We start from the raw sequence: 16,900 nt of genomic DNA on the forward strand, positions 1-16,900 counted from the left end.
CAAAATAACTTTTATTACAGATTTATACATTTCTACTTAAGTTTAATAAACATTTATTAAATTAAACATCATTGAAAAGTTATTCACATTCCTATATAAGGTCTATGCTGTGATGTCAGACTAGTTTTTTTTTGGTTTTTTTTGTCTTTTTTTTGTTGTTGTTGTTGTTGTTGTTGCTATTTCTTGGGCCGCTCCCGCGGCATATGGAGGTTCCCAGGCTAGGGGTTGAATCGGAGCTGTAGCCACCGGCCTACGCCAGAGCCACAGCAACGCGGGATCCGAGCCGCGTCTGCAACCTACACCACAGCTCACGGCAACGCCGGATCCTTAACCCACTGAGCAAGGGCAGGGACCCAACCCGCAACCTCATGGTTCCTAGTCGGATTCGTTAACCACTGCGCCACGACGGGAACTCCTCAGACTAGTTTTGATAGAAGCTCTTTAGGACTAGTGGTCATTTGTTTTTGCTTTTGTTTTTTAATTCAGGGTTTTAATGACATGTAATGAAATAGTTTGAATTTTCTCTGAAGATTTACCAATCTGAATTATTCCTCCATTATTCTATTCGTGATCATTTACATTACAAATAGTTTTCTGGGTTATCTCTTCAACCATCTTTTATATTAATTGAAGCAAAACCTAAAAGTATTCTTTTCCCAGTCTGTTTGTCCTTCTGAGGACACTGCATTATGGGAGAAGTGGCTAAGGGCAGGGTTTGGACTCTTTTCAAAGTGACTGAAATATCACTTATTTATGGGAGAAAATCTCCTGAATCATGGAATATTTTTGAGATGTTTTATACTCTCAGGTATATTGTTGCTTTAATGACTAAGAATTGATAAATATACTGAGTAATATAATAATGATTGATTAGCATATAAATTCTGTGCTTAATTTTAAATGATTGTCTTAAAAAACAAAGTGAAACCTTGGGATAAAGATGCTTCTGGGTGGCAGATGCCCAGAGTTTTTTCCACTAAGTTGGTTAAGCATTTCCCTTGCACCCTTGCACAGTATTAATTTTCTTCTCAATTTTTTTTTTTTTATGACTAGTACAAAAATAAACAGAGCCCCTGCATACTAAGCTGGTGAAATCTAGTTTGAATTTTGGGAAATCCCTTTATGGCTCAGCTGCTTCTCCTGCCTCAGTGACCGCTAGTTCAGGCGAATGGATTCAAACTTCAGGGAGTGATGTACTTTTCAAATAGTTTCTCAGTCTTAATTGTGCATTTCTTGAGGAAACACTTGGATAGAATATTAAAGCAGCAGTGGGCCTAGGCTTAGAGGTCTTGGAAACTCTACCCTGCAAATCCCACCCCCAATCCCCTCCTCCCTCAACACCAACAGAAGAGGTTGTTCTCTCTTTTCCAGTGAACATGCTTCCCAGGCCGCCCCCAAGCTGCCTCTCAGGGAAGGAGGGCATGTAGCTAGTTCCTCATTAGTCTTTTCAGCTTTGCCATTATTTTCACTTTCATTTTATTTGCCTTCCCTACTCCTGCCACTGCTACTGGCAGCAAAAAAAAGTGCAGCAGCTTGTGAGCAGGTCTGAGGAATGAAATAGCCTACTGTGGGGATTATGGACCACTGCTCTGTTTACCTGCCAACACAGCCTTTTTCCTCTGAGCATGTGAGAATTGATGGTATATATAATCAGAATTATCTGTACTAGAAAAATCAGAGGGCAGTGGCAGATGGCAGATCAGAGCCTCTTGAATATATACTTTTATTTTTGTGTTTTAAAATATTTAAAAATTGGTTTTGCTGAGAGCTAGCCTTCCCCTCAAAGACAGAGGAAAAACAAATGTCCATTGTACCTGTTTTTTCAGTATTTTGAGGAATTATATGCAGATGACCCTGAGAAGTATCAGTCATATCGGATTTCACTTTACAAACGGATGATTGTATGTAAACTGAGTGCTTCTCTGTTGTCTTCCTTGCTACTTCTAGCCCTTTATAACGGGAGAGCACACTGCTGCCTGTCCCACCCCAGGACGTCTTCAGAAACTTTTACAAAACTTCTTTCTCCCCACAGCTGTCTTAGCCACTGGTGTCACCTCTATCAGTGTCCTGTGTCCATTGTCACCTTTGGTTTGTTATTAACATTAGGCTTACAGTGTGATGGAAGCAAAGTGTGATTTGAAAGTTAAAGTATGGGTCACTTTGCTATACAGCAGAAATTGACAGAACATTGTAAATCAACTATAATAGAAAAAAAATTAAAATCTTACCAAAAAAAAAAGATAAAGCAAAATCCAAGAAGTGCACTGAACACTTTGAAATGTTAGCAACTATTCCTTTTGGATTATTGATCTAGTATCTAAATCAGCTCTACCTAAACTGGAGAATGAATGAATATTTGTATTTAAAAGCTTTTTTTTTCCCTCTATAACCTGAATAATAATCACAGACAGCACTGATTCATTTCCCTTCTAAGTTCTAGGTCTGCTTTTGTCTGTTTCTTTTTAGGGCCACACCTGCAGCACATGGAAGTTCCCACGCTAGGAGTCGAATCGGAGCTGCAGCTTCTGGCCTACCCCACAGCCACAGCAATGCCAGATCCTTAACCCACTGAGCGAGGCCAGGGATCAAACCCACATCCTCATAGATGCTAGCCAGTTTTGTTACCACTGAGCCACAGCAGGAACTCCCTCAGTCTTTAATTAGGCCTGTCATTTGGAAGACTTCTCAATTAGAGAGACAGTTACAACAGTTTCTACTTTTTTTTTCTTTTTAGGGCCGCACCCACAGCATACAGAAGTTCCCAGGCTAGGGATAGAATTGGAGCTGCAGCTCCTGGCCTACACCACAGCCACAGCAACATGGGATCTGGGCGGTGTCTGTGACCTATACCACAGCTTGCAGCAATGCCAGATGCTTAACCACCCTGAACATGGCCAGGGATTGAACCTGTATTCTCATCGATACTAGATGGGTTCTTAACCCACTAAGCCACAGTGGGAATTCTGATCACACACTTTCTTATCTCCTACCTTGAGTGTACTGCTTTTGTTTTATCTTTGTGCATAAAGCACTTGAAATTATCCCCTTTTTTCTCCATAAGCAAAATTATATCACCTGTGAGATTTTATCCAACCTGCCACTTAGTCTGCAGTGAACTCTATCTTGTGGTTATTTTCTAACTTACCTTTTAATTCCTCAAATTTCCTAACTTTCCTAAAGTCACAGGACTACTTTTAGCCTCTCCCAAGAGTGAATCTCATATAGACAGTGCTTAACACGCATAAGTGTCATTCAGAAGCCCCAAAGTTCAACTTCCCAGAAAACTACATGCATTCATCAAAACTTACTTTGCCTATTCCCCCTTTAAAAGGAAAAACTTTCCACTGAAATAGCAGTACATTTTACAAGTATTTAACTGTTTTGCCTCCCTGGGGTCTACTGGAAAATACTCCCCAGTGAGCCTTCTATCCATCACACTGTAAAGGAGTTTACTGCATTGTATATTTTAATATTTGGCTTTTACTGTAGCTGTGTTTTGTATTGCCTGCCAGTTTTAGCCTGGTGGGGCTCCACCAATGAACTTTTGAGAGCTTTTATGTAAAACTAACAAGTGCTGTTTCTGTAATTTTGTGTCTCCTCTCCTTCTGTGCCTTTTAGAAGGCTTATTTTTCTCTTTCTGTTATATTTCTCATCTTGATTTTTAGGATTTGATGGAACAACTTGAAAAACAAGATAAGACTGTCCGGAAACTGAAAAAACAACTGAAAGTTTTTGCCAAAAAAATTGGTGAACTAGAAGGTATTTAAACACGTTTTTATGAAAATTGCTGAATATTGGTTTTGTATGCTATCCTGGTAGTTAAAATAGGTTTGCATACTAATATTAGGGATGATAACACAAATGACTTTCAGCAAACCTCACCTTTGGAGTGGAAATTGCCATCGCTGGGTAGGGGAAAATGTTATTTTCATGGAATTAATAATTTACAAAGAGAGAGAATTCATTCAACAAACATCTAATGACTGTCTTCTCTATTCCAGGCACTGTGTTAGGCAGTAGAGATTAAGAGCATGGAATCTGTAGCCAGGCTTCTTGGGTTTAAATCCTGGCTCTTTCACATTTAGTCATCTGATACTGAGCAAGTTGCAAGTTACTGATCCTCTTTAAGCCTCTGTGTCCTCACCTGTTAAAGGGGAATGATAATGGTATCTACCTGACATGCCTTGTAAGGATTATATTAATTAATATGTAGAATGTATTTACTAGTTCCTGATACATTTATAGTTCCTTATACATAGTAAATGCTACATTAAACATTATTTTTATTACTATTATTCTTAGTAGTAGGGATACTAAGATGCTAAGCTAAGACAAAGTGTTTCCTCAAAGAACTTACCATCTAATGGAGAACAAAAAGAAAATTAAATAAGAAAAAATGAATTATGATTATAAAGAAATAAGGTTTTTTTTAAAAATCTCATTATTTATTTATAATGATGTTGGGAAAACACCTTGAGAAGTAATCAAATATCAGTTGTTATTTTAATATCCAAATGATTCTTGTATTGTAGATTAATGTTTGTTCAATAAGTAGGTGCCAGGGATACAGCAGTAAACAGGGCTAAAGCCACATTCTAAGCTTATTCCAACAATGGTCTCATTGTTTAAAAAATTTTGCGACCCTATTTAGAATCACCTTCAGACCTATGCAAGCTATTATCATTTTGACCAAAAAATGATACTGTACAGTCTGACTACTGTTCTGTTCTCTCATTGTCACTCTGAATAATTTCTGTACTCAAAGGGTGAAGATTCCCCATCACTGAGAATGTTCAAAAGAATCTACCATGATTAATTGTGTGGCTTTCATTCCCCATGCCTGGCCTGTTAGAACTGTTCCTTCTGTTTTATCATCCTGCTTCTCCTCTTCAAATCTTGCTTATCCTTTGAGCCCAGAGTTATATGTCACATGCTCAAAAGCAGCCTTTTTCTGATCATGCAGACAGACCCTACGGCTCTACCCTCTGTCTACCACAAATTGTCTCCCATCTTTTATGGTTTTCCCTGTTATATTTTTAGCAGTTTTTCTGTTTGAATTACTGGCTTCTTCAGTGGACTATGAAATTCCTGAGCATGGGGACCACTTATTTCACCTTTTTTTCACAGCACCTAGTATAGTGTCTGCTCTGACCTATCATAATCATTCCATTCATGTTTGTTGAATGTGTGGTAAGTTTCTAAAGTATTCATAATAACAATATGAATGTTTACTTTGAAGAGGTTAATATTCCCTTGGACATACAAATATTGAAATATTTGTTTAGAAATCAGACAGATTACTTTGCAGTCATTTTATTATATAATCATTTAGCATTATGTGATTCATATGTTAAAATTTTGAACCTCTGAATCACACATAGGCTGTAATATCTATTGGCAGAACTTAAAAACCTTTATTCAGAGAACTTTCTGCATTTCACTCTGAATTAATTATATCATGAGATGATAATTAGCAGAGTATTTGCTTGAAAGAAACTGATTTTAAGGGTATTAACTTGTGAGATTATTTGTTAAACTCCTAATGGTTTCTTTGCCATATATTGGTAACTTCTGATAGAAAAACAATTTATTATTTTACATTTTTATTCAGATTTCCTTGATATGTGTATTTTTACTTAAGTATATAGCTTAGACTATTTTATGATGTTAGCAGTTTTAAGCCATTATCAGTCAGAAATCAATCTCATGAGTTAAACTATCCTGACAGATGGATCCTTAAATCTATAAATACATTTGAGAAGGCAATTCATAGATTAAACAAAAAAGATATGATTGTATTCTTAAGACAAGTTGAATTAAATGCTACATGTCTAAAGAAGAAAATGAAATAGATTTCTGTGACTTGAGCATTTGCTGAGTACAGTGTACCTCCCTCCCCAGGGTAGAGGATAAAGGTAACGAGCTCTTCCGACACCTTTCTCCTGTCCCCCATCCCCTCAGTGTATGGAAAGCAGTGATAACCTTGTACAGCAAAGCACCTTCTAATATCTAGAAGTTTTCTTATATTTTTCTAAATATATTTTAATATACTTAAATTCTTCCGATTTCAAATAGGAAGACTCTTGCCTCCTCCTATGGGCTACACTTAATTATGGAGGCATTTTTAGAAGCCAATGAAGCCTTTTTTCATGCCAACATATATAATTTTTAGCATAAATTATATAGCTAACTAAAGAGTGTTTAAAAATTTGATTTGCTTTGTGCTATATTTTGATCTAGGAGTGGGTGTTCCATCTCAATTTTCATAGAGTCATGGAATATAGACCTAAAAGAATTCTAGAAATCAGCTAATTATTTCATTGGAGGAAAAAAAAAAAAAACTGAGGCCCAGAAACCTAAGTGATTTCAGAGTCTCAGCTACTTAGTGTCCAAACTGGGAATAGAACGCAAGTCTTCTGAGGACCACGGACTTCTCTCCTTTGTGTCATATTTTCCAAAAGACTCTCTCTACTTATAATAATTCATTTGACTGTTTTAGGCTCATCTGAGCTCAAGATCTTTCCTGTACAAAAGCGAGGAAAAAAAAATTCTTTTTTTGTCTTTTTAGGGTTGCACCCGTGACATGTGGAGGTTCCCAGGCTAGGGGTTGAATAGGAGCTGTAGCTGCCAGCCTACACCACAGCCACAGCAATGCAGGATTCAAGCCGTGTCTGCGACCTACACCACAGCTCTCAGCAACACCAGATCCTTAACCCACTGAGCGAGGCCAGGGATCGAACCAGCATACTCATGGATGCTAGTTGGATTCATTAACTGCTGAGCCATGACAGGAACTCTGGAAAATTTTTTTAAAAAAGAAAATCTTCCAGTTTCTTCTTCTAGGACAAAAATGTTCAGGAATGTTTTTCTCTCTATTATAATGAATCTAGAGAATGGAAATAGATATTGGTTCAAATCTTTCTAGAAGGGTGTCTGTATTAGCTGGAACATTAGACTAAATGATCCCCATTTTATTTTAATTAGTATATGATTTGTTAAATAAGTCAAGGTTATATTGAGCTGATATCTATATTTTCTCTCTGAATTTGTGTAAAGATTCTAATCTCTGGGAAGAATTCAAAGACAGAGAAAATTTTTGATACAAGTATGACAAATTTTATCTCTGACATTTTTGTACAGAACTAAAAATATCATTAGTTAGAGATTTTGCAAAAGGAAAGTGAAGCTTTCTTTTAAAGCATAATATCTCTCAGGAGTTCCCCTGTGGTGCAGAGTGTTAAGGATCCAGTGCCGTCACTGCGGCAGCCTGAGTCACCGCTCTGGCGTCGGTTCAATTCCTGGCCTGGGAACTTCCACATGCCATGAGCACAGCCCCCCTCCAAAAAACAAAAAACAAAACAAAACAAAACAAAAACAAAAAACCCCACATAATATCATGTTGCTGTGGCTGTGTAGGCTAGCAGCTACAGCTCCAATTCAACCTGGAACTTCCATATGCCATGGATGTAGCCCTAAAAAGACACAAAAACAAAAAACAAAAAAAAAACCCACATAATATCTCTTAGTTAAAATATTCACCATATTTAGTAAATTCTGAAGTGTACAATTTTTTCACATTTTAACATCTCTGAAAGTACAATGTGTCTTACAGCAGTTGATGAATTGTAGTTAATTGGCAATATTTTTCCTTCTTTACTGTTATATAAAATAATACTATATTGCATAATCAGTGGCATCTTAGATATGGTAAAAGCAGTAGGTTTAAAAGGTTCTCTTCAAGTTATACAGAGTCCAAATATGTGCAGTTATTTACAAACTTAATATGTTGGATCTGCTTCCTCATAGTTTTTCTTCGTAGGATTGTTTCTGTGGTTTAAAGCAACTAGTAACGTAGATGGCAGGGATTTTATTATTGTGTGTTTTACATGCAGCACATATACATGAACTGTGAAGGCCACTGTGTGCTTATTCTGAGATCCTCATGGTATTGTGTTTAAACTGACTTCAGAAATAATGTATGGCAAACTAAATAGTTTGAATCTCCTATCTCTTGTAGAGAGGCAGTTAGTCCTGTGGTTCCAGGTTACATCATTACATATGAAACACTAGGTTATGAGAGGTGGCCACAGCCCTGACTTGTCCAGTCACAGTATGATCACTCCTTAGATATCATAATGTTGGTGGACGGTGGTGATTTTCAGCGCGGATAGTCCCGGTATGTGATGCTGCGGCATGAGGTGGACGAGGTGTCACCAGGCTCTCTGCACATAAGCAAGAGCACTGGCAGGTATTGGTGTTCTCTCTGATTACCTCCTCCTGTGGAACTGGCTTCCCAGAACTAACACAGGAAATGGCCCAGAGTGACAGGAGAAGCACTACTGATACCTTGTGGAGTCAGCAAGCTTAAACTTCCTAATGCATCTGATCTGCATTTATTTGTTTGCCAGCAATTGCTGACCTCAAACTTAATCTGTACCTTAATAGGTTTCTTAACTTGCCCCCCCCACCCTGCTTCCTTGTAGGTAAAGAATTAAAAATCTGCTTACTAGCATATATCTCTACAAACATCATCATAACTCCTGTGTTCCCTTTCCTTCTCTTGCATTTCCCATTCAGTTCTCAATTTTGAGATGAAATTGGAGAGTTTTTGTTTTTGTTTTAACACTTAGCATAGTTCTTTAGCTGCTACCATTGACAGTGATGATAGTTTTTTAACATCTGTGAAAGGGTTAACTAGTGGCTGTCCTTTAATGGTTGCAACTTTGTGGAGGACTTTTAGTACTACTAAAAACAAACAAAAAACTGAATAGTATTTAGGGAATCATATTAGAAAGAAGTTGTCTTATCTGTTCATGATTTCTTTGGGAATGAGGAGTGACAAGAGAAAGTTGTCTTTTCCTTATGAAACTTTCGTGAAAAATAATACATTTTACAGTGTGAAGAAACCCTCTTCTGCCAGCTATCTTGATATGGCTTGAATTGATTGCAATGATACATTTAAAGAAAATGTTCTTTTTCTTTAATGGCTAGATTCATAGAGCTAAAGATGAAAGTGAATTTTGTATACTCTGACTGCCTCTTTGTAGAATATTGTTTTTTTCTTCTATGAAGTAAAGTCTAAATATATTTAGACATTTATGATTGCTACTGATTAGTTAACCAAGAAGTTAAACCACTTACTTTGGGGACATTTAGTCTTATTACAAAGTAAACCTTATTACAAAAAAATGATTTTGCAAAACAGAAACAGATTCACAGATCTGGAGAACAGACTTGTGGTTGCCAAAGGGGAAGCGAGTAGGAGGGATCGAGAGTCTGGGGTTAGTATATGCAAGCAATAAGGTCCTATTGTATAGCACAGGGAACTATATCTAGTCTCCGAGGATAGACCATGGTAGAAAATAGTATTTTAAAAGAATAATGTATATATATGTGTGTGACTGAGTCACTTTGCTGTACAGCAGAAAATGGCACAACATCATAAATCAACTGTAATTAATTTAAAAGATGCTTTTAGAGTTTCAGTTGTGGCTCAGCAGTAACGAACCTGACTAGTATCCATGAGGATGTGGGTTCGATCCCTGGCCTTGCTCAGTGGGTTCAGGATCTGGCATTGCTGTGAGCTGCAGTGTAGTTTGCAGATGCAGCTGGGATCTGGTATTGCTATAGCTGTAGCAGCTACAGCTCCAGTTTGACCCCTGGCCTGGGAACTTCCATATACCACAGATGTAGCCCTAAAAAGACAATAAATAAATAAGTGAATAAATGAATGAATAAATAAACTTTTGAATCAAGTAAGTTTCTTTGATGTTGATAGGAGTCAAGCACTAGTGATTGTCAGAGTGACATTACCATATGATTTTGCCGTCTATGCCACTCAGTTTTACCAGAAATCATAGTTAGAGAAGGGACAATTAAGTGGCAAATATGGCAAGTTTCTGTAGTTATAAAGTTCACTTAAAATCATTGAAACATGGAACCGTCTCATCTTTTCTACCTGGAAATCATTTTTCTTCTTTTTGTTTCTCATGAAGTGGGACAAATGGAGAACATATCCCCAGGACAGATTATTGATGAACCCATCCGTCCTGTCAACATTCCCAGGAAAGAAAAGGATTTCCAAGGAATGCTGGAGTACAAGAAGGAAGATGAGCAAAAACTTGTTAAGAACCTGATTCTGGGCAAGTACTTTCTACATGAGATAAAAGGTCTTCCTGGTACATGTTTGGTGGTAGGAAAGACTAGTCACTCATTCATTAAATATTCAACACCAGTTTCTTTAGTCGTTGTTGCGTGCTATGCAGCAGATAGTGCTGCAGCAGCATCCTGACCACATCATGGTTATGGGTCAAACTGCAGGGACACTTGCCTTGGGCCCACCTATAAGGATCTATTTGAGAAGACTAGACCTTCTCAACTAAACCTTCTCGGCTCAGCTGCTCATTAGAATAACTTGGGAAGCTTTCAAAAAGTGTTGGTGTATTTCTGGTCCCCGCTGCAGACTGATTTTATCAGAACCTCTAGAGGAAATAGTCTGGCCATGTACCTGGTGTGTGTGTGTGTGTGTGTGTGTGTGTGTGTGTGTGTGTGTGTGTGTGTGTGTGTGTGTGTGTGTGTGTAAACATACGTATACATATGTGTGTGTGTTTTAATCTGTCAAGAGATTTTGACATGTAGCCACAGCTGAACAGCGCTACTCTAGGCCATTTACATTACTGCTATCTCTTTTTCCCTATTTCCCTAAAAAAGTATATGACTAAATATGTCAGGAACAATAGTTCAGTAAAAGGGAAGAAACAAAATAATAATTAAGGAAAAAATACCAACAATGAAAGGAGGGACTTGACAGAGGAAATGAGAATAGAAGAAGCACCAGAAGAGCATAAGACCTTTGAGTTTGGATGTGAGCCCACAGGCTCTTAAGAAGACTTTTTAAGGGAGGTTGGGGGTGCACACAGCCTGTGGGTTGTGAACTGAAAAAGCAACAAGCCTCTCCTTTCAGCCATTAATGGCATTCCTTCCCCCAGGTGCCAGGGTGACAGCAATGTGATCGGCAGTTATGCCTAATTTAATGTTCCTAGGGTTCATGGCATTAAACTTAGTACTATATATAGGTGCAGAGGCGCTTAAGTTTCAGTGTAATCTTCATTTGGCAAAAACGTTAAGGAGCCACTGTTTTTTAAGCATAGAGTTAACAAAGATTCATTGATTCATGGATGGACCTAGAGATTATCATACTAAGTGAAATAAGTCAGAGAAAGAAAAACATATGATATTGCTTATATGTGGAATCTTAAAAAAGATTACAAATGAACTTGTTTATAAAACAGAAATAGACTCACAGGCATAGAAAATAAACTTATGGTTACCAAAGGGGAGAGGGGAAGAGGGTAAATTAGGAGTTTGGGGGTAACATATACATACTACTATATATAAAATAGATATACAACAAGGACCTACTGTATAGCACAGGTGACTATATTCAATATCTTGTAATAACCTAAAATTTAAAAGAATATAAAAGAAAGAAAATATATGTGTATAACAATAACTTTACCGAACTCCCGAAACTAATACAACATTGTAAATCAAATGTATTTCAGTAAAATTTTTGTTTGTTCGTTTTTGTTTTTGTTTTTGTTTTGTCTTTTTAGGGCTGCAAGTGCGGCATGTGGAGATTCCCAGGCTAGGGGTTGAATCAGAGCTGTAGCCACAAGCCTGTGCCACAGCCACAGCAACGTGGGATCCGAGCCTCTTCTGCGACCTACACCACAGCTCACAGCAACACCAGATTCTTAACTCTCTGAGCGAGGCCAGGGATTGAACCTGCGTCCTGATGGATACTTGTCAGATTCATTTCCAGTAAGCCATGATATGAACTCCTCAATTTTTTTAATTCATCAATTTAATAATTGTTTAGTGAGCTCCTACCATATGCTAAGCATTCTCTCACTGGGTAATGCACAAAGTAGATTTTGAATTCTTAGAGTTTATATTCCATTGAGGGGCGGTGAGAAGAAGAAAAGAGATAAATAATGGGGTAAAAGGATAAACAGTGAAAGTGGGTGTTCTAGTTTACATAAAGTTGTTATGAAGGGCATCTTTGATAAGGACAGAGACCAAAGGAAGGAAGCAGGTCCTGCTGATATCTGAGGAAAGAACATTCCAGCCAGAAAACAGCAAGTAAATAGGCCTCAGGGTGGGAGCTTGCTTAGCATATTAAATCAGCTGTAAGACCCATTTAACTAGAGCACAGTCAGCTGGGAAGGGAAGCAGGGCTGGATCACCCAGCCATGGTGAGTTTTTTGGATTTTGTAAATGTGTGAGATAAAAAGCTACTTGGAAGATTTTCAGAACAGGAGTGACATGATCTGACCTTCATTTTTTTTTTTTTTAAATAAACTCACTCAGGTTGTGTGTGGAAATGTACTGCTGGGGAACAAGGGATGAATTAGAGAGACCAGTCTGGAAGTTTTCACCGTGATCCAGGAGAACATGATTGCGGCCTTGAGTAGGGTAGCTCATAGAGAGGTACTTGGATTCTGGATTTGTTTTATAGGCAGAGCCAACAGGATTTGTTGATGGATTAGGTGTGTGATGCTAGAAAAGGAGAGAAAAGTTAAAGATGATGACTTTGAGAAGCTAGAAGACCGAAACCACCATTTCCTGAGATGGGACAGCTCCTGGAAAAGCAGGTTCCATAGGGAATCAAGGCTTGGACTTGGGATGGGCTTTTCACTGCCTGAGCAGAGACTTCAAAGGCAGTCAGTGTATGAGACTAGATTCAAAGGAAAAGTTATGGCAGGAGGTGTGAATTTGGGGGTTTTCATTGTGGAGACAAGTAAGAGTCACATGTCCCTGCCCTCAAGAATTTCTCTATTTAGCTATGAAAATATGCTTTTTAAATACGACCTATTTACCCTGTGATGAACTCTTCCATGAGAACTGTGCTTTTATATCTCAAAAAGTGTTCCTTATGAAGCTTTCCAGTGTTATATAAGGTTATTTTTCTCTTTTCTCTTTTAGAACTGAAGCCACGTGGTGTAGCAGTCAATTTGATTCCAGGGTTACCAGCATATATCCTGTTTATGTGTGTTCGACACGCTGACTACCTGAATGATGATCAGAAAGTAAGGTCATTGCTAACATCAACAATTAACAGCATCAAAAAAGTATTAAAGGTCAGTACATGGTCAACAAAATTCTCCTATTGAATATTAATAATGGCAAAGTCTGCACAGAGGGAGTTTTCCTTCCTTAGACATGAGCTAAGTTGCCAGTTATGACCAATTTCCAGTCTTAACTGGTATCTTCCATTGTAGGAAACATTCATTCCATAATGTGTCTATATGCCTTCTTTCAAAACAGGGCTCGGATTGAACAGAGGTCAAAATTAATTTAATATATTTGCATTTAATTGTATAGCAAATTAAGTCTCTTCATAGAAATAGTTTTCTCTGAGGTCTTAGAACTAAATTTAAAATACTTAGTGATATTCATATATTCAGGGAATATGATGCTGCAGTTAAAATAGGTATTAAATAAGTTTAGTAATAGCTCATTCGTATAAAAACATGTCTGAAAAAACATTAAAAATTCTCTTCGGACTTTTCTTGCTATTATTCACCCCGTAATTTTCCTCGTTATGTGAAATGCCTGGTTCCATTTGATAAGCAACACACAAATACTAATTAGAAAGCAAAGATTTGAAAAAGGCAGCAAAATTACATAATAGAACAGAAAGCCCTACATAACTCAGTAATCACTGAGTCACGCTGCATAATCATCCTCCTGACAATCTAGAAAAACAATGAACATTATTCTTAGTTTTAACCATTTTTCAGTGAGTAGTTCTGTGGCATTAAGTACATTCATATTGTTGTATAACCATCACCACCATTCATCTCCAGAACTTTTGCATCTTCCCCAGCTGAAACTCTCTACCATTAAACATACTCTCCACCAGCCCCTTGTCATAATTTTTAATGCTGGTTCCTAGTCCCTATTGCACAGATATGTTATGTGGTTACATTCTACTAAAGTGTGGAATTTCTGACATTCAAAAAATGACAAACGTCTTCTGAATGTAACTCATGTAATGGTTGACATATTGATGCTACATTACCTTTTTTTTTTCTCTCTTTAGGGCCACACTTGCAGCATATGGAAGTTCCCAGACTAAGGGTCAAATTAGAACTGCAGCTGCCAGCCTACCCCACAGCCTCAGCAGCATGGGATCTGAGCCATGTCTGTGACCTACACCACAGCAAACAGCAATGCCGGATCCCTGACCCACTGAGCAAGGCTAGGGATCGAACCTGCATCCTTGTGGATACTAGTCAGGCTCATTACTGCTGAGCCACTACAAGAACTCCCAATGTTTAGGCAGATGACAAGTTTTACTACTTCTTAAGTCAACTCCTACAAAGACAACAAAACCAAATCATAAAGTTTTATCCCTCTTATCTTAATTGCAAGAGACATAATCTAATTTGACTAATTATTGTACCAAATTGTTTAAAGATTAAAAAGGGTGAACATAACACCCTTTTGATGCCATGCCATTGTGGCTTAGCAGTAACATACCCATCTAGTATCCGTAAGGATGCAGGTTTGATCCCAATCCTTGCTCAGTGTGTTAAGGATCCGGCGTTGCCATGAGCTGTGGTATAGGTCACATTGCTGTGGCTGTGGCATAGGCTGGCAGCTGCAGCTCCAATTAGACCCCTAGCCTGGGAACTTCCATTTGCCGTTGGCCCTAAAAAGACTAAATACATACATACATACATACATACATAAAATGGATGTGCATTTGCTTCACTTCCCAGTTTTGAATTGAAACATGTTTGCCTTGCATGCCCATTTGGATGTGGCAGAGGTTCTCTGACAGGTGACCCAGTCCTGATGAAGAGCAAACTCTCTACTGCTCTGAACAGGACCGCCTCCACCGTTTCTGCTTTGCTCCTCAGAAATTGTATCTTATCATTGAAAAGATTTTTAACCTAATCTGGGTTTTGGTGCACAAATTTTATGATTCCCTTTTGTGCCTTTAGTCCTTTCTGATCCCCTCTAATAAACCCCAGAAAAGTGATTTTGGGTAAGCTGTGGCTTAGTGAATTGTTTTCTTTCTTTCTTTTTTTTGGCCTTTCTCTAAGGCCGCACCCACAGCATATGGAGGTTCCCAGGCTCGGGCTCTAATGGGAGTTGTAGCCACTGGCCTACGCCAGAGCCCCAACAGTGCCAGATCTGAGCCAGGTCTGCGACCTACACACAGCTCACGGCAATGCTGGGTCCTTAACCCACTGAGCGAGGCAAGGGATCAAACCCGCAACCTCATGCTTCCTAGGCGGAGTCCTTAACCACTGAGCCATGACGGGAACTCCCTGAATTGTTTTCTTCTTAAAGATACTGTTAAGCTAATATGAACTGATGGCAAGAAAACAGATGCCACACAAACACACAACCAGTGAACCCAGTGGTTGAAATTCTCTAGCAGAGATATGAGGATTTACAATTACAGTGTAATTTATTTTTATAATTGTTGTTAATTATAGATGAAGGGAGTGGGGCTTCTGGTAACTGTTTTGTTTTTTTTTTTGTTGTTGTTGTTTTTCAGGCTGTTATTTCTTTAAGGAAAAAGCTAATTTAGGCTTATTCTTTCTTTCAGAAAAGAGGTGATGATTTTGAAACTGTCTCCTTCTGGCTCTCCAACACATGCCGATTTTTGCACTGTCTGAAGCAGTACAGTGGAGAAGAGGTGAGAAAACTTTGATTATGAAACCAGAATGCTATACTTTCACTGACTTTTTTAAGGAAAAAAAATTTAAAGCACAAAATGTTTAAGCATTTGTTAATTTAGAAACCAGAATTCAGAGCTGGCTTGGAGGATCATAGCTTTGATGTTCATTATTTATGACAAGTGACATCTTTCTTCCCTCTGAGAGTTTTATTATGAGAAAGCACAGCAGAAATAAAATAAACATTGGTCATTGAATAATTTTCAGCACTGAAATTTTTTTTAAGATGCGAAAGTGGGCATTTCAAGGGCTGATACAAGAATATTGAGCTATTAAAAAAATCAATCAATTCTGGCTTGCCATAATATATTAGAGATGATGAATTTAAGCCATGTATCTTTAGATTGTCCAAAAATCTGTTATGCTTTTGCTTATAGTAATATGTTCATTAGTTGGTTGATAGACTTCATATTTGAAAACCATGTATTATTTATTAAGAGCTGCTTAGTATGTATCAGACAGCACTTACTATACATTGTCATTTAAATCTTACAACACCTCAGTGAGGTAGGAATTATGTATAACTCAGTTTTATAGATGAGGAAACTGAAGCTCAGTGAAGTTGATCACTTTGCCCAAGACCTCTTAGCCATAAGTTCTGCCCATCTCTGCAAACCTGTGCCCATAGCCACTGCCCTCCATGGCTCCCCATCCTTTGCTGGGAGGGCAGGCAGAGAAGCTGAGCAACAGCACTTCCTGAGCACGCAGAGGTTAAGGGCAGAGAACTTTTCTGGGAGACAGTGGCAAATAGAAATATGAGTAAGATGTGGTCCCTGAGCAGGTGAGACTGGCTGGCCAGAATCCCCCAGGAGGTATATTAACCGTTCTGTCAGTCCCCACTTCTAGACCATGTTGTTAAGTAGGTTGTAAGGAAGCAATGGGCAGAATCTATTAAGTAGGTAATTGTCTTTGTCAGTCAATGCCTGACAGAAGTACCTGCCTATACAGATGGCTGCGCATTTTAACAGATACCGCCAAAAGATTCTGTTCTTAGCTCAGACTAAGAATCGTGTCTGGATACCATGAAATATAGTAAAAGGAAATTTTTTATTTATTCACCACTCTATAGAAATTTTAAGATTATGTATATCCTTAGGTACATTTGTAAGTATTTATAAATAGGACCATATTTAATGAACTGA

The 16,900-nt window shown here is 38.1% G+C and overlaps 1 protein-coding gene across 8 annotated transcripts in view; it reads left to right on the forward strand.

The window, feature by feature from the left end:
• The window catches only part of MYO5A (myosin VA), a 232,841-nt gene that overhangs the window by 196,972 nt on the left and 18,969 nt on the right, over positions 1-16,900 (forward strand). For 4 of the 8 annotated variants that reach the window (XM_001926768.7, XM_013992979.2, XM_013992981.2 and 1 more), the window contains 5 exons: positions 1,827-1,901; positions 3,666-3,759; positions 9,996-10,142; positions 12,988-13,142; positions 15,629-15,718. In XM_001926768.7, coding sequence (XP_001926803.5) covers positions 1,827-1,901; positions 3,666-3,759; positions 9,996-10,142; positions 12,988-13,142; positions 15,629-15,718 — 561 coding nt within the window. The remainder of the gene's footprint in view (positions 1-1,826; positions 1,902-3,665; positions 3,760-9,995; positions 10,143-12,987; positions 13,143-15,628; positions 15,719-16,900) is intronic. The other 4 variants (XM_005659595.3, XM_013992980.2, XM_013992982.2 and 1 more) reach the window with 1 other exon arrangement.

This window comes from Sus scrofa, chromosome 1 (assembly GCF_000003025.6).
Source record: "Sus scrofa isolate TJ Tabasco breed Duroc chromosome 1, Sscrofa11.1, whole genome shotgun sequence".
Taxonomy (NCBI): domain Eukaryota; kingdom Metazoa; phylum Chordata; class Mammalia; order Artiodactyla; family Suidae; genus Sus; species Sus scrofa.